Source organism: Staurois parvus, unplaced genomic scaffold (genome assembly GCF_062004578.1).
Source record: "Staurois parvus isolate SC_StPar_1 unplaced genomic scaffold, SC_StPar_1.0 ptg000052l, whole genome shotgun sequence".
NCBI classification, from domain to species: Eukaryota; Metazoa; Chordata; class Amphibia; order Anura; family Ranidae; genus Staurois; species Staurois parvus.
Genome location: NW_028317848.1, coordinates 8,056,327 through 8,084,187, shown reverse-complemented (window position 1 = coordinate 8,084,187; position 27,861 = coordinate 8,056,327). Strand labels below are relative to the sequence as shown.

The window sequence follows — 27,861 nt, the reverse complement described above, 5'->3', positions numbered from 1 at the left end:
AATCAACGCCTATATGTTGTGAACTCTCGATTTATTTTATCAAAGCTGGTTTTACATCTGCGATGACATCCATGTGCTGCCCATTCACTTCTACTAGGTAAGTGGGGTTGCGCTCCGGGGCGTACAGGGAAAGGCATTGTTCACACGGGGCGTACTAAATTGTATGCCCGTGGAGGGTCACTTTTACCCGCACTGGGATGCACAGGTGTCCGGCACATGGCTGTGCAGGCAGTCCCAGATATTACACTATATGCTCATATAACATATAGTGAAATGATTTGAAAACCTTTAAAACTAAGGATAGCACGGTTATCGTAAAGTAAGGGTGACATAAATGTGGTATTACCTGAAAACTGTACTGACGTTTTTTACTCCAGTTAAGCGGTCCAGTTGTCTGCAGAATCCCATTTTCATGGTGAATTTCAAATAAATTGTCTGTTTCTCCGTCAAGAACAAACATGTGTGATTTGGCATTGCTTATCTGAAACTGTTTAAAGAGAAGAACAAGAATTTAGAGCTGTCGGCTTGGGTGAAAAAGGACCAGAGACTTGATGCTTTTTGTTTGGGAACCTTAAAAGAGGTCTGAATCTAGCAACGTGCAGCTTTCTGTAATACTTTGATATATGTAAAAATGGCTCTGTCTTTAAAGCAGATGTAGCATTAGATATATTTTTTTCATATTATATGCAAGCATGCTAAGTAATATGTAATAGGTAATGTGATTATGTGACACTTACAAGTATATATTACTTCTCAAAGGGATCACAATACTCATCCTGACAATGACTATACCTTGCTTTTTCTCCAGAAGGGCCAGGGCCATATTTATCCTTGTATCATCCAGGGTATAAATCTACTTTCTTAGATTTCCTTAGCCTTCTTTACACTGGGTGTGATGTCACAGATGTGTAAATCCTGGTGCCTATGAAGTTACCTTTGTTCTGGGTTGTATGTGCTCACACAGATCAATCTCCTGTGGCTGCCTCTCATCTTGCTACAAAGTTGCATTGTATAGTCTGAGTGATCTTTTGAGGAGCCTAAGGAAAATGATGTCCACTTTAAATACGATTAAGCCAGTGTGTTTGCCTCTTCTCTTTTTCTCATAAGGTGCTAACATCTATTTCATTCGTGCATATGTGTGTTTAGATATCCACACCATAATGAATATTAACAAATACTGTATGTATTTTAATTCAATCTTTATAATATTTGAGATGTGGAACAGGCAATGTTTGTGTAAAAATGTCTATATAAAACACCTTATACTGAAAGAAAATCCGGTTGGAATATATGAATATATTTACCTTTCTAAGGGCTTGTGTCAACAGATTTTGGATTCGGGTCGCATCAGTTTTGCATCAGTTTGAGATACTTTTGAGATGATTCAGAATTCGTTGAAGGTACATTTGACCTGCTTCAAGCAGGTTTTGCCTTCCCAAAGACTTGTATTGGAATGCCAAACCCATTTGAAGCCAACAAAAGCCTTTATTACCATATTTTCCCTATTAGGGAGACTTTCCCTCATTTATTGTGGGGAAACAATTCAATGGGGACAGAGACAAAAAACATTTAGTAGAGCGAGGAAGGGAAACATTTGAATTTGTTTTGGCTGTTCTTGCCCTTTGCTGTCCATACCTTCTGGTCCTAGTTATAACCAACCCACCACCCTCCATCCATTTCTTTAAAAGAAATCACATCAACAGGAAGTAAAGGAAAAATATTGCTATTGGGGTCATGGACGAAAATAAAAATCTGAGAGAAACCTTATCTCTTCTATACACTATCCAAAACTGAAAAAAAATCTTTTTGGCTGAAGTTACACTTCAAGACTTGGTAGAATGGTAAACCCAACAAAAACATGTCATCATTTGCTTCTCAGTAGGGTGACATGATCTCAAAATACAGATCCTCTTATTTACATTTCCTGAACTTGATTAACAGATTGACTGAATTCTACACTTCACCTCTAAAAGTTGTATAAATTATATCTTCTCACAACAGGAACCTATTTATTGGGTGGCTAACTTCCTGTTTAGTACGCCATACAAAAATGAGCCCTATGATGTCATTGTTTGCCTTAATCTTCTAACTACATGAATGAGGAAGCAATGAAGCAAAATTACATACTATGTCAAATAACTAAAAGTAGAGGTCTTTGTATATCCACATTTGTGAATTTTAGCTTTTCTAGGAATAAAATGCATTATGGTGCCCTGGCTCTACAAAATGTAAACACTATTGTATTGACTTTTCAGAACTCCCATCTTTAACATGGTTTTAGCCAAGAAAGGAAGTGTATGGGCAGGTGAACAAACACAGGAATTTTATAGTCCCTATTTCACAAGACCTTTCCAGTGTTAACCTGTACTTAAGCATAATGTAGCTGGCACACCCAGTCTTTACTGGGGTAATAAATGAGCTTGGCACTGGGATAAGTATTACGTAACTCTCACAGTCATAAACTACTGAGTTGGCTGAACTCCCCTTTAACATTCATGTATATTTGGGTTTCGGGAAATAACTATAGTATGTGACAGAGAGTGATGGGATGTTTATTCCCTATCCTTGTATTAGTCATCTTCCTCTTAAAACCCGAGTACGTGCAGTTTTCATAGGTCAATCACTAGTGCATGTCAGCATAAGGTGATAAGGCATATTGCCAACAAGGTGGGAGTTATAGTAAAGTTACCTACATATGTTACACACAGGGGCAGACTGACAACTTATGGGGCCGCCGTGCAATAGGGAATCATGGGGCCCCTGTGTCCTTGGCCAAACTCAAAAAACCCTATGAAAAAGGTACCAGGGGCATCTCATGGGGCCCCCTACTGACCCCGGGCCCTCGGGCAGTGCCCGAGTTTCCAAATGGTCAGTCCACCCCTGCTTACACATCAGCTGGCCATGCACGTGTGATGCAACCTCTGAATTATCTTTCTTACAAAAGATGGTTGGAAGAACATGTTCGCAGTGGGTGAATGTGTATGTTTTTGGTCTGTAAATGAAAATGATCCATCACTTTGCCACCCTGAGATACAGGGGAGGCCATACAGACATTGTTTCCTAATCTAACTGCCATTGGCTAAATGGAGTGAACATTCTCTAATTTGTGCAGGCACCTTTACACATAAGGCTCAATACATAAGCTGTAATGCATGTGCTACTTTTCATAGCGAAAGTTATTTTAAGTCATGGGACTAATATCTTCAGCACTCATCAATTTTAACTATTTTTCATTTCCTGTCCTTTCGTAAAAAAAAAGACAATAAAAATTTGCAGGTATAAACATTTTCCTATTCCGGGAAGTTTTTTAATCAGTATTGAAATATGATACCATAGGGACTTAGCCTGGTACACATTAAGTTTCTTTTTTCATTCAACCCAGCGGGGTGAATGAAAAAAAAAAGAGAACTACTAACTAAAAAATGTTAGTACAGCAATCTCTCCCACTGTGCCTTTGCGGTCTGAGAGGGGGGCCATTCCATTGGCTATGAGCTCTGATCGGATGCTGGTTTTCCAGCATGTCCCTTCGACAAAAATGGTCCTTAGACCACCTTCAGTCAGGACAGCTGTACATACGGTCTGAATGTCAGCTGGTTCATCCATCCGATATTTGGACTGTGTGTACCCAGCTTTACATAGCGTACTTCCCCAAAGGGGCTGCTCCCAGGCCATCCAGTAACACCTGGCACCCAATTCCCTCTAGCACATGCACACCTGAGTGTCCAGGACCAAGTCTTACTCGCAGTGTCCTAAGACAGCTGTCTGCCAACCAGGAAGGGAGACAAAAGATCCTCCAAACCAGACTCCAAGATGTCCTCCAGCAAAATTCCTTTTAGTTTACCTTATGAAGGCCCTCAGCACCTGCTGATGTCCAAACAGCAACTCCAGCACACAAGCTGAATCCTAGGGGCAGCAGCTCCAGAACAAGAACACTCTACGCAGGCCTCCAAAACATTTATTGGCTCTGCAGCCACCTTCTGGGTACCCCCTCCCCAATGATTGGCTGGACTCTGATAAATATTTATAAATCAGTGGTTGGTCCTCCCATTCTATGTTCTGGAAGTTGTTTTCAGAGGCAAACAGGAACAATCATTCACTGACCTTAGGAAAACCTGACCAGACCAAAAGAACAGATCATGACTCCACTGAGTACAGTGAAACAAAAAACTAAATTTAGCCTGACTATTGCAGGACCCCACACTTATCATTGGGTTTGGAAACAATCTCAACAGGAATTAGTGAATGGGCCAAAAAACCTTAGCCAGTAATAACTGGCTAAGTGTTAAAGTGAATTTAATGTGTACCTGGCCCACTCAGTCCAAACTAATAGGGTTGTGTAATCGTACCCTAGCCTTCCTATCAATTTCCTCAGCTTATCTTCTGTTTGCCAGCATGAGCAAAGTTAAAAAAAATATATATGAAAAGTGTCATGTTGGTAAGATTGAAGTTTACACATTGCTAGGAACCCTCTTTCCAACCCCACGACACCAGCTGGACCTGGTGATTGGTTGCTCAGTCACCCAGCTCTGCGTTGTGGGAGGAAGGGAAAAGAGTCATATAGTCCCTCATACCCAGAGGTACTGGGTATTTTACTTCACTCTCACACGTGACTAGGGCAGGGGGGAGTAAACTGAAGATAAGTGTAAGCTGTAGGGGTTGGGATATTAAACTCAAGAAGTTAAAATTGCTGTTATATGGAGCACTTAGGAATGTTAATTACAACTAAGCAGCACTATAAATAATGTACCTTTTGTCTTGAATGCCTCCTAAAAAATAGAGGTGTACTTCTTAGTATGTGAGGGTGCCTATGCACCCTTGTGTCTACAACCTCAAAGCTGTATATCTGCAGTGTGAAATCTACTGCTGTGCTGTTCACTCTTCTTCTTGCTGGAGGCTCTGACATGAGCAAGCAAAGCCCTGCCTCTACCAAGATGGCAACCTTCACATAGTTAAGCAGTACAAAACAAAGTTTTGCCATCTCTTTGCCTTTTGGGGCACAGCCTATAGAGGTCAGTTACTCTTTGAGCCCAGGCACACATATGTAAAGCCGTGTTCAGATCTGTACAGCACATAACTATTTTTACAGATCTGAAGGCAGCCTATTCACACAGCTGTGTTTATATCAGAAAATGTTGGCTGTGTTGAGAAGTGTAAATAGAAATAAGAACATTCTGCATCTGCATCTGCAACAGTAATTTACATGTGTGCACATGTACATGCTTACATGCTTAAATACGTTTAATCCTGGGCAAGAAAAAAAAATATGAATAGCTATTATTTTACCAGGATTTTTTTTATATACTGGAAGCAAACAGTGCCCTGGGGAAAGAGTTGCATCCAGTATGCCAAGGGGCACTTCCCAGAGCGACATAATCTCTGAATCTCTGCTATGGAGCTAAAGACCGAGTACTGGGATCAGGAGCCTTCCAATGTACTGATGGAAAACACAATAAGGGGACAAGGGAGGAAGTGTTCAAGAGCCTCATTCCAAACTGGGATCTCCTGAGTGGCAGGGACAAAGAGCAAAGTGCTAAGTGCTTATTTCTATACATTGTCCTGAATGGACTAACACTTTGTGAGCCTCAGAATTCAGGTACCTGGTGGGTTTCGGTGACATGTCAGCCTGTAGTTGTGGTTAGTGGGTTTTTCTATGTATGAACTCTGCTAAATGAACTCTCTGTTTTGCTAATTGATTCTGTTGACTATGGTTTGCCGTTTTTATCATATCCTACAATATTAGTAAGCTGGCATATTAGTAGACACAGACATTTTGGTGGCATTGTGGTGCATTCACAGTGAATGGACTGCCTTAACGGATTAACACGTGACACAATGCACATTAACATGGGTGTGGGCAGTGCATAAGTGTGAAGCTAGTTTTGGCCTCAATTAAAGTCTATTACGTTTTTAATGCGGTAAACAAAGTTTTGGGTGCTTTACTGTAAATTAATTTTTTGTATGCTACACATCTATAATATGATTTAATAAAGAAGTTGAAAACTAACATATTCTAGGAATTATTTAAATTCTTAGAATACTACTTGTTTAATATGAACATACAACATGCATTTTAGCGTGTGGGCACATTGGTGACTGCACCCCCTTTGTGTTTGGGCACATTCCTTGGGGCACTTTCCACTTTGTATCTACGGTATATATTACTATACACATACTACTGTGTAACACATCTATGGCTGGATATGAAGGAGGAGCCGGGTTGACTGGTTGCACGCACTGTATGCAACATAAGGCTCAATTCTCAATTATGACTGAAGTGTTAATAATTGCAGCATGATTACATAGAGAATGAAAAACATCTCATAATATTACCTGATAGATAGTTGCTTTAATTCCTTCCGTAACATGGAATGTCTTATCTCCTAGCGGCCCCTGCTCCAATTGTGCATCCACAAATATCTGAAATAGAAAAAAAAAAGAATATCACCCTCTGTATATCACAAGCAGAAAAATAATATCTGACACTTGAACTGTCGTGGTTTTATTAGTGTTGTTTCAATTAAAGTATAAGTCCCCCAATACTACAGTATAACCATTGACTGATTTCATAGAGTTCTCAAACTCTGCCATTTCTGGTGGGGAATGATTGGTGGTGCGTAGTAGCAGCTTCCTGGTGGGACAGTTCAGGTGGATTTGGACTAGGATCCATACATACCTGAGATCATCTCTGTTTTGTAGCCTTTTTGGGTGGACGAACGTATGTAAGATATTCTCAAAACAGTGTAAATATATGACAGCAGCATATTTCTCTCAGTACTGGCTTCCTTTGTTACAGAGAAACTCTAAACAAGAATATTCCTGGTTCCACCAGTCTTTGGCCAGGCAGAGGCAGAGAACAGGTATGTGAGACAAACTTCCAGATCATAAAAATGGCCTACACTGGCATACAAATTGCATATTTGTATTTCTGTCCATACATAGAACAGTCCTGCTTGGCAATAGAGATGACCTAATTTTTCTTTACTGAAGTTTTACTTTCACTTGCAAGTATTCTCTCCACCACCACCCTACTACCCTATGAGGATATAATGGGCATTAAAAGAAGGGGCAGCACATTGATGAGCTTAACCACTTGCCTATTGGGCACTTTCAGCCCCTTTCTGCTCAGACCAATTTGCAGCGTTCACACTTTGAATGACAATTGCGCAGTCATGCAACACTGTACAAATATGAAATTTGTATACATTTTTGAGACATATAGAGCTTTCTTTTGGCGGTATTTAATCACCACTGGGTTTTTTCTTTTTTGCTAAACAAAAGACCAAAGATTAAAAAAAAATTTTCTTAGTTTCTGTTCTAAAATTTTGAAAACAGGTAATTTTTCTCCTTCACTGATGTGCGCTGATGAGGCTGCACTGATGGGAACTGATATGCTGCACTGAAGCATACAGATGAGGCCACACTGATGGGAACTGATATACAGCACTGATAGGCACTGATAGGCTGCACTGAAAAGTACTGATGAGGCCGCACTGATGAGGAGGCAAAGGGCGGTAAAGGAATAAAGGAAAGATAATTATTTTCTCCTGGGGAAGGGTTGGGGATTCAAATCTGTTGCTTTGCCATGAATAGCACAGGTTTACTTTAAAGAAACTTTGCCACTTGGCCCATTCAGGACAAAGCAACAGTGCATTCTGATGGTCCACCACCTCAGCATGATATACCCATAGATTGTAGCTTCCTTGCCACCCCCCTGCTCCAATGGAGCTCACACTCAATTACTCTGAAAGTGGGCAGCTTCATGTTTAGTATCAGGATTTGTCAGAGGACCATCAACTCCCTCCCACAGTTCAAACTTCAAAGACAGCTCTGTGTCAGGCAGGAAATGTTGTCATAGGAACATAACATAAAACTATTGTTGAGTAAGCCGCCCTTTTCATTTTCGTCTGCTTCCAGTTTGACTGCCATCTTGTTTTATTGCTGATGATATGAAACCTTTTTATTGCTGGAAGGCATTCACTTCTTGTGACTATTTTATGACAGCCTACCTTCAGCTCTGTGCCACTAAATACACTTGATCGCGTTGTAGATTTACAAGGCTCAAAGTCTAAGACTGGTTTCAAGGCAACACATCTTCCTCCCCTCCCGCATAGTACTGTCAGGCTGTAAAACCTATAACTGCTCTGTTTACCTAGGACTCGCCATAAATTTCACAGATAAAAAGCAAAGGTTCTACAAGCACATACTCACTTCTTTTTCCTCCCAGAAGGAGAAATATTCAGTACATCGTATTTCAATTATTTCGCCTTTCAGGGTGCTTATTTTTACTTTTGCTTTTATTGTGTAGCATTTGGTGTATTAACTTGCATTGTGGTGGAACAGCCATTTCAATCTAGATGGGCTACCAATACACCAACACACAGATTTTTCACCGGGCCTGCATAATTTTTCCCAACTGAGAGCACAACAACATATCTTTATGGTACACCAAACTGCTCATGTTATAATATGTTGGGGCACAATGCAAAAAGAATGGCACTATGCTCAGTTATGTTTGTCATGTGTCAGTGAGGGGAAATTCAAAAGAGTTTCCATATCAAAGAACTCCAGACCTTCCTATAGCATATAAGGGGTCATAAAAATTTGGTGAATGTGGTCGAAAGGAGGGGATCACGGAGTGTATTGCACACAAGTGAAGATAGTGAAGTTATTGGCACAAGACACTTTATATTGCAGAAAATTATATGAAGATTTTGCTAACTGGACTTTATATGGATGGTTTATTGATTATATAGAGAATTGCACATTTATACCAAATGATTTGTCACTTTATAGCATAAGCTTTATATCTCAGGTTTATTTAGAGATAGGTTGGTATGGTCATTCTCACAGTTTGAATAACAATTGCACCAGGGGTGTATTTACCACAAGGCAAACAAGGCATTTGCCTAGGGTGTCATTTTTCAGGGGGGCAGCACCGCTCCCCGGAAGAAGGGACAGAAGAAGGAACATACACAGCATGGAGACCAGGTGGGATCAGAGAGAGGTTGCAGACTGCTTGACAGTATATGCAGAGCCTGACTCATTCTATGGGATGTCTGGAGCTGAGAAGGTGAGTCATTCTCTCTCTTGCTGGGGGGAGGTTGGGGGGTGAGGTGGCTGGTGTATGAAGGGTGGTGGTAGTGGAAGGCTCTCTAGGGTGGGGGGGGGGTGTTGGTTGGTGTCAGGCTCTCTCCACAGGGGGGCGGCTGATTTTTGTGTTGCCTAGGGCAGCACAAAACCTAAAAACACTGCTGAATTGCATGATCATGCAACACCCAAACTAATTTTTTTGCGTTTTTTTCACACAAATAGAGCTTTTTTTTGGTGGTATTTAATCATCACTGGGTTTTTTATTCTTTTAATAAATAAATGAAAAAAAACCCTGAAAATTTCGAAAACAATTAAATGTTTTTTTCCGTTTCTGTAATAAACTTTGGCAAATAAACAATTGCTCTTCATTCATTTAGACCAAAATGTATTCAGCTACATTTCTTTGGTGAAAATAACCCAAATTAGTGTATATTATTTAGACTGTAGGAAAGTTATAGTGTCCACAAACTATGGTATATATTTGAAAATCAAAAATGTTTTTATTTAGCACGAATAAAAAACTCAGTGATGATTAAAGACCACAAAAAAAATTATACAAATTTCGTTTGGGTACAGTGTTGCATAACCGCGCAATTGTCACTCAAACTGTGAGAACTAAAAGCTAAAAATTGGCCTGGGCAGGAAGGGGGTAAAAGTGCCCAGTATGGAAGTGGTTAAATTGTAGGTGCCAATAATTTTGTCCAGTCCCCTTTTGAGATTTTGCTGCTAAAATTTTCTGGCCAAAGTGGTGCATTATCTGACAGAAGTACAGGGGTGCCAATATTTTTGACCATGGCTGTATGTGGCATTTTATGTAGATTTATACTACAATATGGTACACGTATAATGATCATTTATTAATCGTAATTTATTGGAGATTGCTATATCCCTGTAAGGGGGAGTGATCATGGTGCAGGCAGCCAAAATAATATACTTATTATTGACTTTAGGGTCTATATAGGTTTAATGTTGTGAGATCTGCCTGTCTGCTAGCCATCTCTTTCTATAATTTCCTGGATTTCCTGCTTGCTTTGCAGCTGCTGTTTACTTTGAATTTCTAAGGACTACATCTCCCATGGTACCTTGTTGCCTGCTAGCAGGGTTTCCTGTACTGACTCCACCTCCTGAAACTCCTCCTCTCAGCACCTTTGTAGTTCAAAAGGCAGGCTCTGTGAAATGTGTGACACAGCCAGGGGCAGACTGACAACTCATGGGGCCCCCGGGCAATAGGGGATCATGGGGCCCCTGTGTCCTTGCCCACACTCAAAAAAGCCTATAAAAAAGGTACCAGGGGCATTTCATGGGGCCCCCTACTGACCCCGGGCCCTCGGGCAGTGCCCGAGTGCTCGAATGGTCAGTCCGCCCCTGGACACAGCAGTGCCTACTAACAGGGCATAGTGACTACAGGTCACAGAATTCAAGGAAGTAAATGTGTGGGATCTTCACGAAGTAAGTTTACAAACTTTAACATCATTTAGGAGTAGACTGGAGATAACTGAAATAGAATGTAGAAACCAATATAACATTTTACATTTTGATGGTAGACTATTCCTGTTTGACTGATACATTGATTGACTTATATGGGTTTTTGAATTGTGTTCACCATTACTGCACTTTGTACTGATTGTACTGACACCAAACCGTGTCAAGGAAGGGTGTCTATTCTGATGTGAATGGAAGCAGCAACCTTTCCAAAAATTCCAAAAATTACATTTATCTTGAACTATTGAAGTGAAATAGTTTATTGTCACGCCAGCACTCCTGGCTCCTCATCCTTTCTGAGTGCCCCTTTAGCAAGCTGCATTCTTGGGTGCACTCATGCAGGTTCACTCTGAGCTGGCTTTCTGTGTCCATAGACACACAGGGAACAGCTCAGCCCTGCCCCCTGCTCCCTCCTCTGTGGCTGATTGACAGCAGCAAGAGCCAATGGCTCCCACCACAGCCTCGAACTCCAGTGAGGAGAGAGAGAGACTCTCTTGTGCACAGCACTGGATTGGGATCAGGTAAGGGGAACACAGAAGGTTTTTTACCTTAATCCAGAGAATGCAGTAAGGTAAAAAAAAACCTTCCACCTTTAGAACCACTTTACGCTTTAACTCCAAGCAAAAATAAAAGACACAAATTAATTCAGATCCATATTCAATAATACATTAAATAATACATCCTTAAATGTATTTTTACAATGCAAGCAGTACAGGGGTCTGAATGTGACGTGGTATCAGCCTCTTGCAGTATACTGTACAGCAGAACTCACAAAGGAGGAGGTAGAAGGGACACAAGGAGCCAATCAGGTGCAATGCAGGGAAATAAGCATGTTGACAAGAGGAAAGAGCAGAGTAACAAAGGTGAGCTCATCAATGTGCTGCTTTTGTTTTTTACTGTCCAGTCACAGGCCTGTAAGTAAAAGTGAAACTGCAACAGAGAATGGTTTGTGTTCCCTGATCTGCCACACAGCACGGTACTGGGTGGTAAAGCTGTGCAAATCCAGGGGCTTTATGGGGACTTAAACAGCGCAATGTTCCTCAGCACTTCACACCTGGAAACTGGTAGGGAGGGCAGAGAGCTTGCAGTGTGATGAGTACCAACTGGGAACTCGTCAGGAACGGGGAGTATCTGACTTTCTTAATGCCCAACTGAAGCACATCTGCTGAGCAAGTAAATGAGGCGCCGGCCCCAATGAGAAAAAAAACCCCTTTATTTCTTCAGGTTATCCTCCCACTCGGAAGCACTTGGGGGCTCTATACAAGCGCAAGCTGAGCAGCCATATTGAGCTCCACACCGGAGCTCAATATGGCTGCTCAGCTTGCAGCTCCATCAAAGGATAAGGCCACCTTTTTTAAAAAAAGGACTGAGATTGAGCTCTGCAGTCACTTTTAAAGTAGTTGTTTTCTTATTCCCTACACCACAATGGATTTGAAATGAAACGAACAAGATGTGCTTTAACTGCAGACTGTCAGCTTTAATTTGAGGGTATTTACATCCAAATCAGGTGAACGGTGTAGGAATTACAACAGTTTGCATATGTGCCTCCCACCTGTTAAGGGACCAAACGTAATGGGACAGAATAATAATCATAAATCAAAATTTCACTTTTTAATACTTGGTTGCAAATCCTTTGCAGTCAATTACAGCCTGAAGTCTGGAACGCATAGACATCACCAGACGCTGGGTTTCATCCCTGGTGATGCTCTGCCAGGCCTCTACTGTAACTCTCTTCAGTTCCTGCTTGTTCTTGGGGCATTTTCCCTTCAGTTTTGTCTTCAGCAAGTGAAATGCATGCTCAATCGGATTCAGGTCAGGTGATTGACTTGGCCATTGCATAACATTCCACTTCTTTCCCTTAAAAAACTCTTTGGTTGCTTTTGCAGTCTGCTTTGGGTCATTGTCCATCTGCACTGTGAAGCGGCGTCCAATGAGTTCTGAAGCATTTGGCTGAATATGAGTAGATAATATTGCCCGAAACACTTCAGAATTCATCCTGCTGCTTTTGTCAACAGTCACATCCTCAATAAATACAAGAGAACCAGTTCCATTGGCAGCCATACATGCCCACGCCATGACACTACCACCACCATGCTTCACTGATGAGGTGGTATGCTTAGGATCATGAGCAGTTCCTTTCCTTCTCCATACTCTTCTCTTCCCATCACTCTGGTACAAGTTGATCTTGGTCTCATCTGTCCATAGGATGTTGTTCCAGAACTGTGAAGGCTTTTTTAGATGTCGTTTGGCAAACTCTAATCTGGGCTTCTTGTTTTTGAGGCTCACCACTGGTTTACATCTTGTGGTGAACCCTCTGTATTCACTCTGGTGAAGTCTTCTCTTGATTGTTGACTTTGACACACATACACCTACCTCCTGGAGAGTGTTCTTGATCTGGCCAACTGTTGTGAAGGGTGTTTTCTTCACCAGGGAAAGAATTCTTTGGTCATCCACCACAGTTGTTTTCCATGGTCTTCCGGGTCTTTTGGTGTTGCTGAGCTCACCAGTGCGTTCCTTCTTTTTAAGAATGTTCCAAACAGTTGTTTTGGCCACGCCAAATGTTTTTGCTATCTCTCTGATGGGTTTGTTTTGTTTTTTCAGCCTAATGATGGCTTGCTTCACTGATAGTGACAGCTCTTTGCATCTCCTTTTGAGAGTTGACAGCAACAGATTCCAAATGCAAATAGCACACTTGAAATTAACTCTGGACCTTTTATCTGCTCATTATAATTGGGATAATGAGGGAATAACACACACCTGTCAAGGTCCTACCTTTCTTCAGAGCTTGTGCATCTCCATGAGCTGGCATCCATCTTGGTTTTCTGCAAAGCATGGTGGGAACCTTTATGCCTTTAGGCTTCTGCGACTCCTCCTCAGAAGGGTGTGGTTGAGCACATTTAAAGCTGCTGTCTGCAAGTGTGCTCTGCACTTGTGTCCTGTATGTTGCCCTGTTGCAAGCTCTTGTGTTGTTCCCATTGCTCTCCTGGTAACCGACTCGGCTTTGACAAGACTATTCTCTGTGTTAACCCTTTACCTGACCTCCCGTTGCTGAACCCGGCCCGTGACCTGAGTATTCTTTGCCTACCGTCTAGTACTGTCTGCTCCGTTGTTATTGACCCGGCTTGTCTGACTACTCTACTCGTGTTCCCATCTAGCTCCCACCAGCTGTACGCCATTGGCGGCAGTCGTTATCGCAGCTGGGGTCACTCGGGGGCCGCGACCTGGTCTCAGGCTGCGTCAAGTCCATCCCCACCATCAGGGGCCCTGGTGAAGGGTAGCCTGGGGCTTAGACTCCGCGCCCTGAGGGACTCCGGTCTGTGGGTAGTGGCTATCGTCAGTCGCAGCGTGACCGTACCATAGGCCTGCCTGCCCGTTCCAGCGTTCCTGCCCTGACAACACCTGGCCATGGAACAGCTGAGAAGCCAATTGTCCCATTACTTTTGGTCCCTTAACAAGTGGGAGGCACATATGCAAGCTGTTGTAATTCCTACACTGTTCACCTGATTTGGATGTAAATACCCTCAAATTAAAGCTGACAGTCTGCAGTTAAAGCACATCTTGTTCGTTTCATTTCAAATCCATTGTGGTGGTGTATAGAGCCAAAAATGTTAGAATTGTGTCGATGTCCCAATATTTATGGACCTGACTGTATGAATGTAAGTTAGGGACCTAAGTTTGTACGTCCCTTGAGGGTTAGGGACTGATGTGAATGTACAATACATGTGTAAAGCGCTGCGTAAATTGACAGCTCTATATAAGTACCTGGAATAAATAAATAATAAATAAATAATGAGTTAAACATATAAAATTGCTGTTTTTTTAAAATAAAGTTATGATGGTAAGGGTAAAAAGTCTGTTTCTTATATCAGCTTGTTCTGTATGCATGTGATGGCGCAGAGGCTCTTGGAATAAGGAGAAGTGAGTATGCTGAATTGGGCTAAATTAGGCTTAGGGGGGGTCTGTGTTTTAGGGGGTTAAATGTTGGAGGGTTTAAGTGTTGTGGACTCATGTTCATCAGGTTAAATTTTCAGGCAGAAAAAAAAGGTAAAGAACTGGGGATTGTGAAAAATCAGTTTAGGTCCCTCAGTCTCATTAAGTGATTCTAAAGGCAGAAGGTTTTGTATCTTAATGCATTCTATGCATTGAAGCAGTAGTAAAGTCCATTTACAACTTATACCTAATAATAAAGCTTACCTGTAGGTAAAATGAATTCTCCTAAATGTGCACCGTTTAGGAGATATTCCAGCGAGCAGCAGTTGGTGACGTCACCAGTGCATACCCATGCCCCTCTTTCAGAGCTCTGTGTCATGCTCAGGGCTCCTGTGCGCATGCGTGGGAGTGAATTAATCGTGGCTCGGTCAATCAAACTGCTGGATCCCTAGAATCCAGAAGAAGACTCGACAAAGATGGAATCCCTGTCAGCGGTGCAGTGGGGGGGGGATTTTTTCTGTTACCTTTGCTACCACTTTAAGGTAAAAAACCTTCTGCAAGCAGCCTCTCCCCCCCCAACCCCCCTTAAACTTACCTGAGCCTCCAGCAATGTGCACAAGAACCGTGGCTCTTTCTGCTCTCTGCCTCCTCATTGGCTCAGACACAGCAGGGTCTTATGGACACACAGAGCCGGCCTGGGAGGAAGCGCCCCCATAGCAAGAAGCTTACTATGGAAGGACTCAGAAGGGGGAGTGGGGGGAGCCAGGAGTGCTTGCAAGAGAACCCCAGAAGAGGATTGGGGCTGCTCTGTGCTTCTGTGCTAAAGCATTGCACAAAGCAAGTAGATATGATATGTTTGTTATTTAAAAAAATAAATAAAATTAAACCTGGGCCTCTAGAATCACTTTAAAGCACAAATCTCAAAGACATTTCTAAAACAGCAATAGGAATCAGTCAGCACTAGGAACATGCTAACCCAAGTGTTGCAACATTATTCGCAACAATATCCAATGCTCTGTCTGGGTGCCTATGTTGAACTCCTTCCTTTATAATGGATGATTCTGTTGTGACTTGACGTTTCACTAAAAGAGTTACAGTATATTTCCATATGAAGATGTGACCACTCTTAACTGTGATTGGAGTTGTTCCCCTAGGTGTACCTATAGGGTTGACCACTGTCATTCTGGCCATTATGACTATGAGACAGTAACTGTAGCACCTTAATCCATTTTACAACAATCTGATGCAGTTGTGTGAACAATATACACGTTTTTATAAATTTATTTTCAAAATATTTAACTGGAGAGATAATTCTGGACAGGGCCTTTAGTTTTGTTATGTTCCATAGCATTTGATTGTAGTTACAATTAGTACTTCAGCATCTATTGATCCTTTTTTTGTGTGTATGGACCGATAGTACGTTTTTTAGAACAAACATTTCAGATCTTATTGATGAGGATTGGTATAGCCAGGCACTTGTCTTCTCTAATAATACATTTATTGAGCGAGTAAAATGTGCATCTAAAATGGCTTACGCATTTTGGCAATAAGTCCTAGTCATAGTCAAAACACGTAAGCCATTTTATATACACATTTTACTCGCTCAATAAAGTTTATTATTTAGGAAGATGAGTGTGGGCTATACCAATCCTCATCATTTAGTTGCATCTGTGCTGGGAAGACACACAGAGCCAGAGCACCGACATTACACCTCTCCATGGGGATTTCCCTGGGCTTAGCACCTACTTGTTCACATTTGAAATCTTATGTCAGAAATGTACTCTGTGCTGTGCCAGTGCTGAGACAAGGTCCATTAGCACCCAATAAGAAAAGATCAAAGTGTGCCAGACAGTCCCTACCTCCCCACTCCCATGATCTTTGTAATCCTCCAGCAGTTTCATGCCCTGCCCTTTTTGCATCTTCTTCCTGCTGAAGCGCGCCCAACCCGTTCTACAGCTATATTTCTGGTGGGAAGGTTCCTTGGGGGGGAACATTTATGGTTTTACAATTTTATTCCAATATGATTTCTGAGGTCTAAACATCTAAATTTTTTGATGTTATGTACAAAGAACCAGTGCATAGGCAGCCTTCTTTGACCTGCCTCTTAAAATGCTAGTTGCCTAGCTTTCTCCATTTGGGCATCAGAATCAATCACCTTGAAAAACTAAAAAATGCACCCAATGAAGTCATAAAATCTGATGTGTTCCATGTCAGCAGCTCATATTATGCTGAAGCCATTGGATTAGAAAAACAGCCAGGCAGCTAGCATTTTCCGGAAATCATCTATGGCCTCATGCAATGTTCTTTCAGTACAGATTTCCTTCATTGTCTAATTTTAGCCACAGCCTTTTTTAGCTTTGGATAAAGTGGAGAAGAGTTAAACTGAGCCCATATCGGTTTTTATTGCTGTCTCTGGAGGGCTCCTCAGGAAGCGGGGGACCTGCACAACACTAAAGGGCACTTTTATATAGCAGTGAATGTGACTTTGATTAAACGTTCTCTGGTGGTGAATCCATCGTTGTCATGTTAAAAAACAACAAAAAAAACAACACATGCCTTGGAGATTCACCTGTAGTGAATGTTTGGCGAATATCAGATTCTTTGCTTTAGAAATATGTCCCTAAAACAGATAGGAATACAACCCAACAAAGGTTCTAACCCTTCCTCAGTCTGTCTGACAATAAAAAAAACTGTTGGTAATTATTGTCTCTATTACTTCTAAATTATATTCCTCTTCTCTTCTACTCATTTCATAACTCTTACTATGATAAAAGTGTCTGTAAAAAACAACAAAAATATCATCATTTATCATTTTTCAGACCAAATATCTTGTAACATTTTCTTTATAAAAACATGCCACATACACAACTACTCTAATAGAAATGGACAATAATCAATGGCAACCAATCAGAAAGCAATTCTTACTTAAAATCTATTTGGCAACTAATGCCTAGTACACATGATCAGAAAATCATACGAAAAATACCGCCTTCAAAGCGATCGTACGATAATCTGATTGTTAGTACACAGCTTTCATCTGAAATTATTTGAAGGGACAAGCACGGAAATGTTTCTCATACGATACCACGTACAATTTGTTTAGTCAGTACAGTTTTCATCTGAAAATACAATACAAATACATGACATCACTTCTGAATTTGTTTTCTGTTGTACAAGAGTTTTTGTAACTTTAGTAAGCTCTTCACTTTTGATACGAGACTAGCATGCAAAAAAAAAAAAAAGACGATCATTTGTCCAATATACTCATCGTGTTTATGGTGTTTTGGGGCTCTAAGGATTGCTGTGGTTTGCACAGTAAAATGCTTCCTTGTTCTACCCCCTTCTTCTGAATAAGCCAGTAATTTACATTGTACAGATTATTAAAGATTTTTGTCAACATGATTAACTACTAAGACATGAATAAATATTACCTGTGCCAGTATAGAGCATAGGAAAATAAAAAGGTATTTGAATTTCATTCTTGAAACCGTCTTTGTCCAAGTCTTCAAAAATGACACATGGGTTAGCAGTAATCCAGGGTAGTTTTCCTTTTGGACTGTGACTCAGTTCAGATCTGGAAGAATTACATGAAACCAGGTTTAAAAGTTGAGTCAAGAGACAGGCTGGGTTAGGAGATGAAAGTGAAGAAGCAGGTGGGAAGGTGACAGTAAATCAGTTGGAATGAATTGGATAGTAGCTATGTGCCAATCCTCTATCTGCTAGTTAAGTATTAATTCATTGGTGGGTGTGAATCAGAGACGGCACCTAGAAGGACTGTGCAAACCTACGTCGGGCCATAAAGACTGAGTGCACTTTGATACAAGTGACTTATGCTTTCTGGCTCTCTCTCACCTAAACCAACCCACTCTCCCCTCACCCAGATGTGTACCTACCTTCATCTCATGGCCACTGCTGCCCTATAAAAATCTTAATGGAACCCTTATATAACTATTTGTTTTCTAAGGTTTTCAACACTGTTATATTGACTGACAAGACACGTTAGATCTGTTTTTTTGGGAAAAAACTCAATAAACTTTATTGTTTAAAAAAGAAGTCTTAATGGAACGACTGCGCAGGCCTGTGGAATTAACAGAAATTGTGTCAAAGTGCACTTATAATTTAGGCTGGTTCCAAACCTTTGTAATCGAAGAAAGTTATTATTATTATACAGGATTTATATAGCGCCAACAGTTTGCTCAGCGCTTTACAATATAACAGGAGACAATACAGCAACAATACAGTTCAATACAAGAGGGTTAGGAGGGCCCTGCTCCTTGGAGCTTAAAAAGAGTCTGGGTAAAATCCTGTACAACTGTACCCATGGGACTGTGTCAGCCCTTTAACGAAACCTGTGCTGAGACTGATATGTAAGTGGCCATTGCTGACCTTGTGGTGAAAATGCTAGTTTCCTGACTAGCATGCTGATCCAATAGCTTCAACGTACAGGTTTCCCATATTGATTGATGACCTCATCCACTCCATTCTGGGTTCTAGTTAAATTCCTTCTTATAGCTGGCTATAAACCAAAATTTAGAAAAGCTTTTAATTTTCTAATTATCCTACTACAATAACTAAACAAATGTGACCAAACCAAATTTTGAAGTTCTGGTGTGCATCAGTTTACTCAAAAATAACAGCTTAAAGTGAATGTAAAACCTTCATTTTTTACTTTTTTAAATAATAAACATGTAATACACATGTAATACATATGGTTTTGCACAGAACAGCCCCAATCCTCCTCTGCTGGAGTCCCTCTCTGATGCTCCTGGCCAGGGGCGGACTGACAACTCATGGGGCCCCCGGGCAATAGGGGATCATGGGGCCCCTGTGTCCTTGCCCACACTAAAAGCACACCCAAAAAGCCTATAAAAAAGGAACCAGGGGCATTTCATGGGGCCCCCTACTGACCCTGGGCCCTCGGGCAGTGCCCGAGTGCTCGAATGGTCAGTCCGCCCTTGCTCCTGGCTCCTTCTCTTCTCTGCTTGCCACCATAGGAAGCCACTTCCTATGCTGGCACATATGAAGGCTCAAAACCAAGCCACGCTGTCTGTGTCTATAGACACAAACAGCGTGGCTCCCCCCTCTCATCACAAGATTTGATTGACAGCAGAGGGAGCCAATGGCTCCCGCTGTTTTCAATCTGCTTTGTGAGGATGGAGAGAGGAGAGAGTCGTTGTTTTCGTGAACAGCACTGGATCAAGATCGAGCTCAGGTAAGTATAAGGGGGCTGGGGGAATCCTGTGGCACAGAAAGTTTTCTACCATAACGCAGAGAATGCATTAAGGTAAAAGAAAACCTTGAGCCTTTAGAACCACTTTAAAGCTTTGCATGCCAAATTTATTTTCTTGCTGTTTTTTCAGCACATATGCAGCTTTCATTTGATAACTTGTTTCTAAAAATACTCTAAATATATTTTTATAAAACTAGCAGAGAAATTCACTTTTTTAAACATTTAGTTTTAGGTTTGTTTAATCTGTAACATTTTTGTATAACTAGTCAATACTCCACTTTCTAATATTTTTCGTAAATTATTTTCTATTGTAACACCCTCCTAGTTAGGTGCTAGGATTTGTGTAGATAGGATAAGTATAGCTGTGTTTCTCTGCTTAACAGAGACAGTTAGGAAAATCTAATTGGGCTCTCTGCTTAATACAGTGCTGTGATGGATTAGTCAGGTCTGCACATGATGCTCTGGTGCTGTTTGAGTTTTTGTCTTAGTTCTGCCAGCTTTCAGGAAGCTATGAGAGCCTTCCAGAACTTGGGAGGGAACTAGGCAAAAGAGCAGCATGAATATGGATACAGCCCTGGCCAATTGCAGGGGAGGGTGGCCCCATTGCATGCTGGGAGTGGTATTTATGTTCTGTGAGCACATGGGTTCAGCGTCTTTCCTGGGAGAGGATTGAACCAAGCCAGGCTGGAAGCAGGCTTGCCTCACCTGGCACTGGTGGACTACCTAAGGGCCTGAAGGGAGGAAGACTCACCCTGGTTCTACAGTAAGCTGACTGAGGGGAGCTGTCTGACAAAGATCTGTCTGGTGTCACTGGAGAGAGAGTCACTTGTGTGTGTGCTGTGCTACCCCTCTGGCGCTTAATAGTCAGTGTGGATCTGAGAAATAGGGAACACTGGCTAGTGTTCTTGTCCAACTGTTGCTACTGCAAAGGACTTTGCTCAGTTCTATTACTTCTGAACTGCTACAGTCTGCTGTAACAGGCCTGTACCTGAGGAGCTCAGCCCTGCAACCCTGCAACTAGTACTACAAAGGGACTTTGCTTACTCCTAAACTATTTGTATCTTTGAAAATTAAAGAGAAGTCTGTTGTCTGCTTTCAGCCAGGACTTCAAAAATGCTCAACTAAGAGATCAGCTAGATGTCCTCAGTTGTGAATAATTCTAATTTTGGAGTATCCTACTACAATTCCCCATCCCTGTCCCCAGTTCTACAATAAAACGCCAAAAACAAACGTCCCTTAGGCTGGTCATTGAAGTTAACAAGTGAAAGAGTGTGTTTACCTGGCTGTAGAAAATACTTTGTGCCTTGCTGCAGGGCAAAGCAAGGAGAGACCTGGGAAAAAATACAATTGGCTCCTCCGGGGGTAGTGCTACACTATTTTTTCCTGATTATAGAAACTCAAAGTATGCACAGGTTTTAATACAAAAAAAACCTGCTGTTGTAATGTATCAATCAGTGGGAGAAACTACAGGGCATGGCAGGGGACCTACCCATAAGTGCTGGATGTTAAGATTGCTTGGGTGGCTTAGCTGTGCAGCAGTAGAGAGGGTCAGTATGAAGTCACTTCTATTACAGGAGCTGCTTGGTTTACATTTAAAGTGTAGAGATAGGGTGGCTTTTAGAGATGGGTGAATGTGCTTGTGTTTGATATGCCAAGAGTTCTGCAAATTCTTTTTGAGAGTCATAGAATCCAAATTTTGAGGCAAATCCCATAGAAGTTTATGGAGAGTGTATCCTGTTAGTAGATTCTGAATGTTTTTCAGAGCTAAGAACTTGTTTACACCATATGCAGCTGGACACACATGTCAATTCAACTCGAAAAATAAATATGTACAAATATGTAAAAATAATGCCAAAAATACACACAAACATTACAAATCAATGTAAATTTTTAATGTTTGCCAGCAGCAGGTCATTTTTATTGAGACGAATTGGCCACAATGTACTAAAGAAAGAACACAGGTAAGTGTTTTACTATGTGTACGAGGTGGTATCAAAATGGTTCGAGACTAGTTTTGTAACACGCCAACAGATGGCAGCACAAGCGTCTGCACACAGTCACAGGAAGCACCAACCTTCATAAGTCAGTGTGCCAAAAGACATCACATCTGCTACTTCATCACATCTGCCACAGAGACGTTTAACATGATTCTGCAGGTTTATGGAGATGCTGCAATGAGTTGTTCGAGGTGTTTTGAGTGGCATGCCCACTTCAAGAGAGGAAGAACATCACTGGAAGAAGAACATCACTCCCCTAACATTAAGAAATACCCCCTTCCAGCGTACCTCCTCAGTACAGACCCTCCCAACCCAACTCCCTCTTCAACACAGACTGACCGCTTCCCCCTCTCCAGCACAGACCCTCAAAACAGACTGACCCCCGCCCACCACAAACTGCTCAGTACAGATGGACCCATCCCCCACCACACACCCCTAAGTAAAAAACCAACTTACCCAGCACAGACCTCCCAGCACAAATTAACCCCTCACTCCCCCCTCAGCCCCCTCAACACAGACTGACACCTCTCAACACAGACCACCAACCCCCAGCAAAGACTGACCCCCCAGTACAGACCCCTCAACACAGACTGTCACCTTCCAGCACAAACTGACCTAACCAGTACAGACCCCTCAGCACAGACTGACACTCCCCAGCACAGACCGACCCCCAGTACAAACTCCTCAGCACAGACTGACCCCCCCAGCGCAGACCCCACGGCACAGACTGACGCCCCCAGTAAAGACCTATCAGCACAGACTGCCCTCCATCACAGACCGTCCAGAAGAGACTGACCCCCAGCACAGATCCCTTTGATGGACTGTGAATCTCAAACCTGCAGGATTTGCCACAAACCCATGGTAGTGGTGAATCCAAACCTTATCCCTATCTTTACTGCGGTGTGAACCTACACTGGGGTATCTGGAGAGATTTTTTGAAAAGCATGAGACAGTAGTTAGCAGGGGTTACACCCAGAAATCACTAGCAGGGGTTGCACCCATAAAACACTGTGGCATAGGTTGCAACAACATCCTTGCCACAACATCCATATATGTAAACAGGTTCCAGAAAAGGTGCATAGGAGAATAATATGCTGTGGCGGGGGATGTCCCCATGTCAGAGGCAAGAACGTAGTAACCCCAAACATGATATTTGATCTTACACCGTGGTCATCTCTGAGGCAGTTGAGGGCTCAGCCAGCCATTTGGACCATACCTTGTCGTATTTCTTGTGGCAGCCTCTATTTATTAATGTACCCTTATATAGTGGTAAACTATTATTCACTAATTGTTTCCAGCACTAGAGAGTTGGGGAGTAGATTTTTTCCACTGCAACACTGAGCTTTCTAGCATGTCCCTCGCTGTCCCTCTCCTCATTTGAAGTTCACTGTATTTGTCTATTCTCTCCAATTTCTTTAAGAATTGCTGTGATCTATCGGCCTCCTGGACCGATATCAACCTTCCTTCATGACTAGAGATGAGCGAATTATTCAAAAATTCGATTCGGCTGATTCGGCGAATTCGCGGAATAAATTCGATTCGAGTCGAATATATTCGCTGCGAATTTAACTTATAAAAAGGGTGTTTCTAGGCTTCAGAGAGCCTTTATATTAGTGCAGAACACTGTACCTTTAATTTAAATGCCCTTGGAGTCTGCTGGGGAAGAGAAATAATACTGTCAGTCAGTATGACATGCAGATGAGTGCCGTCGATCTTAGAATCACCGCACACTTCACTCATTTGGGCAGTCACGGGGCCAAAACCAGAGTGTGGAGCCACAGTGTGGCGGTGGAGGCAGCAGCAATGGGAGGCCATACAGCACCCTATGAAAAAATGGAACCCACCAGCAGTGTGAGGAGACCTGAAAGTGGCACATGGCAGAGTGTGGCGATGGAGACAGCAGCAATGGGAGACCGTACAGGGACCCATGACACACTCTGGACCTGGCAGCAGCATGAGGAGGCGGTACAGGGGCCCATGACAGATTACAGGCCTGGCAGCAGCATGAGGAGTCGGTACGGGGGCCCATGGCAGATTACGGGCCTGGCAGCAGCAATGGGAGGCCCGTAATCTGCCAGCACCCTATGACAAAATGGAACCCACCAGCAGTGTGAGGAAACCTGAAAGTGGCACATGGCAGAGTGTGGCGATGGAGACAGCAGCAATGGGAGAGGCCGTACAGGGACCCATGACACACTCTGGACCTGGCAGCAGCATGAGGAGGCGGTACAGGGGCCCATGACAGATTACGGGCCTGGCAGCAGCATGAGGAGTCGGTACGGGGGCCCATGGCAGATTACGGGCCTGGCAGCAGCAATGGGAGGCCCGTAATCTGCCAGCACCCTATGACAAAATGGAACCCACCAGCAGTGTGAGGAGACCTGAAAGTGGCACATGGCAGAGTGTGGCGATGGAGACAGCAGCAATGGGAGGCCGTACAGGGACCCATGACACACTCTGGACCTGGCAGCAGCATGAGGAGGCAGTACAGGGGCCCATGACAGATTACGGGCCTGGCAGCAGCATGAGGAGTCGGTACGGGGGCCCATGGCAGATTACGGGCCTGGCAGCAGCAATGGGAGGCCGTACAGGGACCCATGACACACTCTGGACCTAGCAGCAGCATGAGGAGGCGGTACAGGGGCCCATGACAGATTACGGGCCTGGCAGCAGCATGAGGAGTCGGTACGGGGGCCCATGGCAGATTACGGGCCTGGCAGCAGCAATGGGAGGCCCGTAATCTGCCAGCACCCTATGACAAAATGGAACCCACCAGCAGTGTGAGGAGACCTGAAAGTGGCACATGGCAGAGTGTGGCGATGGAGACAGCAGCAATGGGAGGCCGTACAGGGACCCATGACACACTCTGGACCTGGCAGCAGCATGAGGAGGCGGTACAGGGGCCCATGACAGATTACGGGCCTGGCAGCAGCATGAGGAGTCGGTACGGGGGCCCATGGCAGATTACGGGCCTGGCAGCAGCAATGGGAGGCCGTACAGGGACCCATGACACACTCTGGACCTGGCAGCAGCATGAGGAGGCGGTACAGGGGCCCATGACAGATTACGGGCCTGGCAGCAGCATGAGGAGTCGGTACGGGGGCCCATGGCAGATTACGGGCCTGGCAGCAGCAATGGGAGGCCCGTAATCTGCCAGCACCCTATGACAAAATGGAACCCACCAGCAGTGTGAGGAGACCTGAAAGTGGCACATGGCAGAGTGTGGCGATGGAGACAGCAGCAATGGGAGGCCGTACAGGGACCCATGACACACTCTGGACCTGGCAGCAGCATGAGGAGGCGGTACAGGGGCCCATGACAGATTACGGGCCTGGCAGCAGCATGAGGAGTCGGTACGGGGGCCCATGGCAGATTACGGGCCTGGCAGCAGCAATGGGAGGCCGTACAGGGACCCATGACACACTCTGGACCTGGCAGCAGCATGAGGAGGCGGTACAGGGGCCCATGACAGATTACGGGCCTGGCAGCAGCATGAGGAGTCGGTACGGGGGCCCATGGCAGATTACGGGCCTGGCAGCAGCAATGGGAGGCCCGTAATCTGCCAGCACCCTATGACAAAATGGAACCCACCAGCAGTGTGAGGAGACCTGAAAGTGGCACATGGCAGAGTGTGGCGATGGAGACAGCAGCAATGGGAGGCCGTACAGGGACCCATGACACACTCTGGACCTGGCAGCAGCATGAGGAGGCGGTACAGGGGCCCATTACAGATTACGGGCCTGGCAGCAGCATGAGGAGTCGGTACGGGGGCCCATGGCAGATTACAGGCCTGGCAGCAGCAATGGGAGGCCATACAGGGACCCATGACACACTCTGGACCTGGCAGCAGCATGAGGAGGCGGTACAGGGGCCCATGACAGATTACGGGCCTGGCAGCAGCATGAGGAGTCGGTACGGGGGCCCATGGCAGATTACGGGCCTGGCAGCAGCAATGGGAGGCCCGTAATCTGCCAGCACCCTATGACAAAATGGAACCCACCAGCAGTGTGAGGAGACCTGAAAGTGGCACATGGCAGAGTGTGGCGATGGAAACAGCAGCAATGGGAGGCCGTACAGGGACCCATGACACACTCTGGACCTGGCAGCAGCATGAGGAGGCGGTACAGGGGCCCATGACAGATTATGGGCCTGGCAGCAGCATGAGGAGTCGGTACGGGGGCCCATGGCAGATTACGGGCCTGGCAGCAGCAATGGGAGGCCGTACAGGGACCCATGACACACTCTGGACCTGGCAGCAGCATGAGGAGGCGGTACTGGGGCCCATGACAGATTACGGGCCTGGCAGCAGCATGAGGAGTCGGTACGGGGGCCCATGGCAGATTACAGGCCTGGCAGCAGCAATGGGAGGCCCGTAATCGGCCAGCACCCTATGACAAATTGGAACCCACCAGCAGTGTGAGGAGACCTGAAAGTGGCACATGGCAGAGTGTGGCGATGGAGACAGCAGCAATGGGAGGCCGTACAGGGACCCATGACACACTCTGGACCTGGCAGCAGCATGAGGAGGCGGTACAGGGGCCCATGACAGATTACGGGCCTGGCAGCAGCATGAGGAGTCGGTACGGGGGCCCATGGCAGATTACGGGCCTGGCAGCAGCAATGGGAGGCCGTACAGGGACCCATGACACACTCTGGACCTGGCAGCAGCATGAGGAGGCGGTACAGGGGCCCATGACAGATTACGGGCCTGGCAGCAGCATGAGGAGTCGGTACGGGGGCCCATGGCAGATTACGAGCCTGGCAGCAGCAATGGGAGGCCCGTAATCTGCCAGCACCCTATGACAAAATGGAACCCACCAGCAGTGTGAGGAGACTTGAAAGTGGCACATGGCAGAGTGTGGCGATGGAGACAGCAGCAATGGGAGGCCGTACAGGGACCCATGACACACTCTGGACCTGGCAGCAGCATGAGGAGGCGGTACAGGGGCCCATGACAGATTACGGGCCTGGCAGCAGCATGAGGAGTTGGTACGGGGGCCCATGGCAGATTACGGGCCTGGCAGCAGCAATGGGAGGCCCGTAATCTGCCAGCACCCTATGACAAAATGGAACCCACCAGCAGTGTGAGGAGACCTGAAAGTGGCACATGGCAGAGTGTGGCGATGGAGACAGCAGCAATGGGAGGCCGTACAGGGACCCATGACACACTCTGGACCTGGCAGCAGCATGAGGAGGCGGTACAGGGGCCCATGACAGATTACGGGCCTGGCAGCAGCATGAGGAGTCGGTACGGGGGCCCATGGCAGATTACGGGCCTGGCAGCAGCAATGGGAGGCCGTACAGGGACCCATGACACACCCTGGACCTGGCAGCAGCATGAGGAGGCGGTACAGGGGCCCATGACAGATTACGGGCCTGGCAGCAGCATGAGGAGTCGGTACGGGGGCCCATGGCAGATTACAGGCCTGGCAGCAGCAATGGGAGGCCCGTAATCTGCCAGCACCCTATGACAAAATGGAACCCACCAGCAGTGTGAGGAGACCTGAAAGTGGCACATGGCAGAGTGTGGCGATGGAGACAGCAGCAATGGGAGGCCGTACAGGGACCCATGACACACTGTGGACCTGGCAGCAGCATGAGGAGGCGGTACAGGGGCCCATGACAGATTACGGGCCTGGCAGCAGCATGAGGAGTCGGTACGGGGGTCCATGGCAGATTACGGGCCTGGCAGCAGCAATGGGAGGCCGTACAGGGACCCATGACACACTCTGGACCTGGCAGCAGCATGAGGAGGCGGTACAGGGGCCCATGACAGATTAGGGGCCTGGCAGCAGCATGAGGAGTCGGTACGGGGGCCCATGGCAGATTACAGGCCTGGCAGCAGCAATGGGAGGCCCGTAATCTGCCAGCACCCTATGACAAAATGGAACCCACCAGCAGTGTGAGGAGACCTGAAAGTGGCACATGGCAGAGTGTGGCGATGGAGACAGCAGCAATGGGAGGCCGTACAGGGACCCATGACACACTCTGGACCTGGCAGCAGCATGAGGAGGCGGTACAGGGGCCCATGACAGATTACGGGCCTGGCAGCAGCATGAGGAGTCGGTACGGGGGCCCATGGCAGATTACAGGCCTGGCAGCAGCAATGGGAGGCCGTACAGGGACCCATGA

At 44.9% G+C, this 27,861-nt stretch overlaps 1 protein-coding gene across 1 annotated transcript in view; it reads right to left on the bottom strand.

Moving 5' to 3' along the window:
* CDH17 (cadherin 17) overlaps positions 1-18,163 on the bottom strand; it is a 90,505-nt gene extending 72,342 nt beyond the window's left edge. Inside the window, exons 1-3 of the mRNA XM_089666888.1 lie at positions 17,934-18,163; positions 6,331-6,417; positions 347-487 (exon numbers count right to left, since the gene is read on the bottom strand). Coding sequence (XP_089523014.1) covers positions 347-487; positions 6,331-6,417; positions 17,934-17,981 — 276 coding nt within the window. The 5' untranslated portion in view covers positions 17,982-18,163. The remainder of the gene's footprint in view (positions 1-346; positions 488-6,330; positions 6,418-17,933) is intronic.
* Between the last annotated feature and the right edge of the window lie 9,698 nt (positions 18,164-27,861).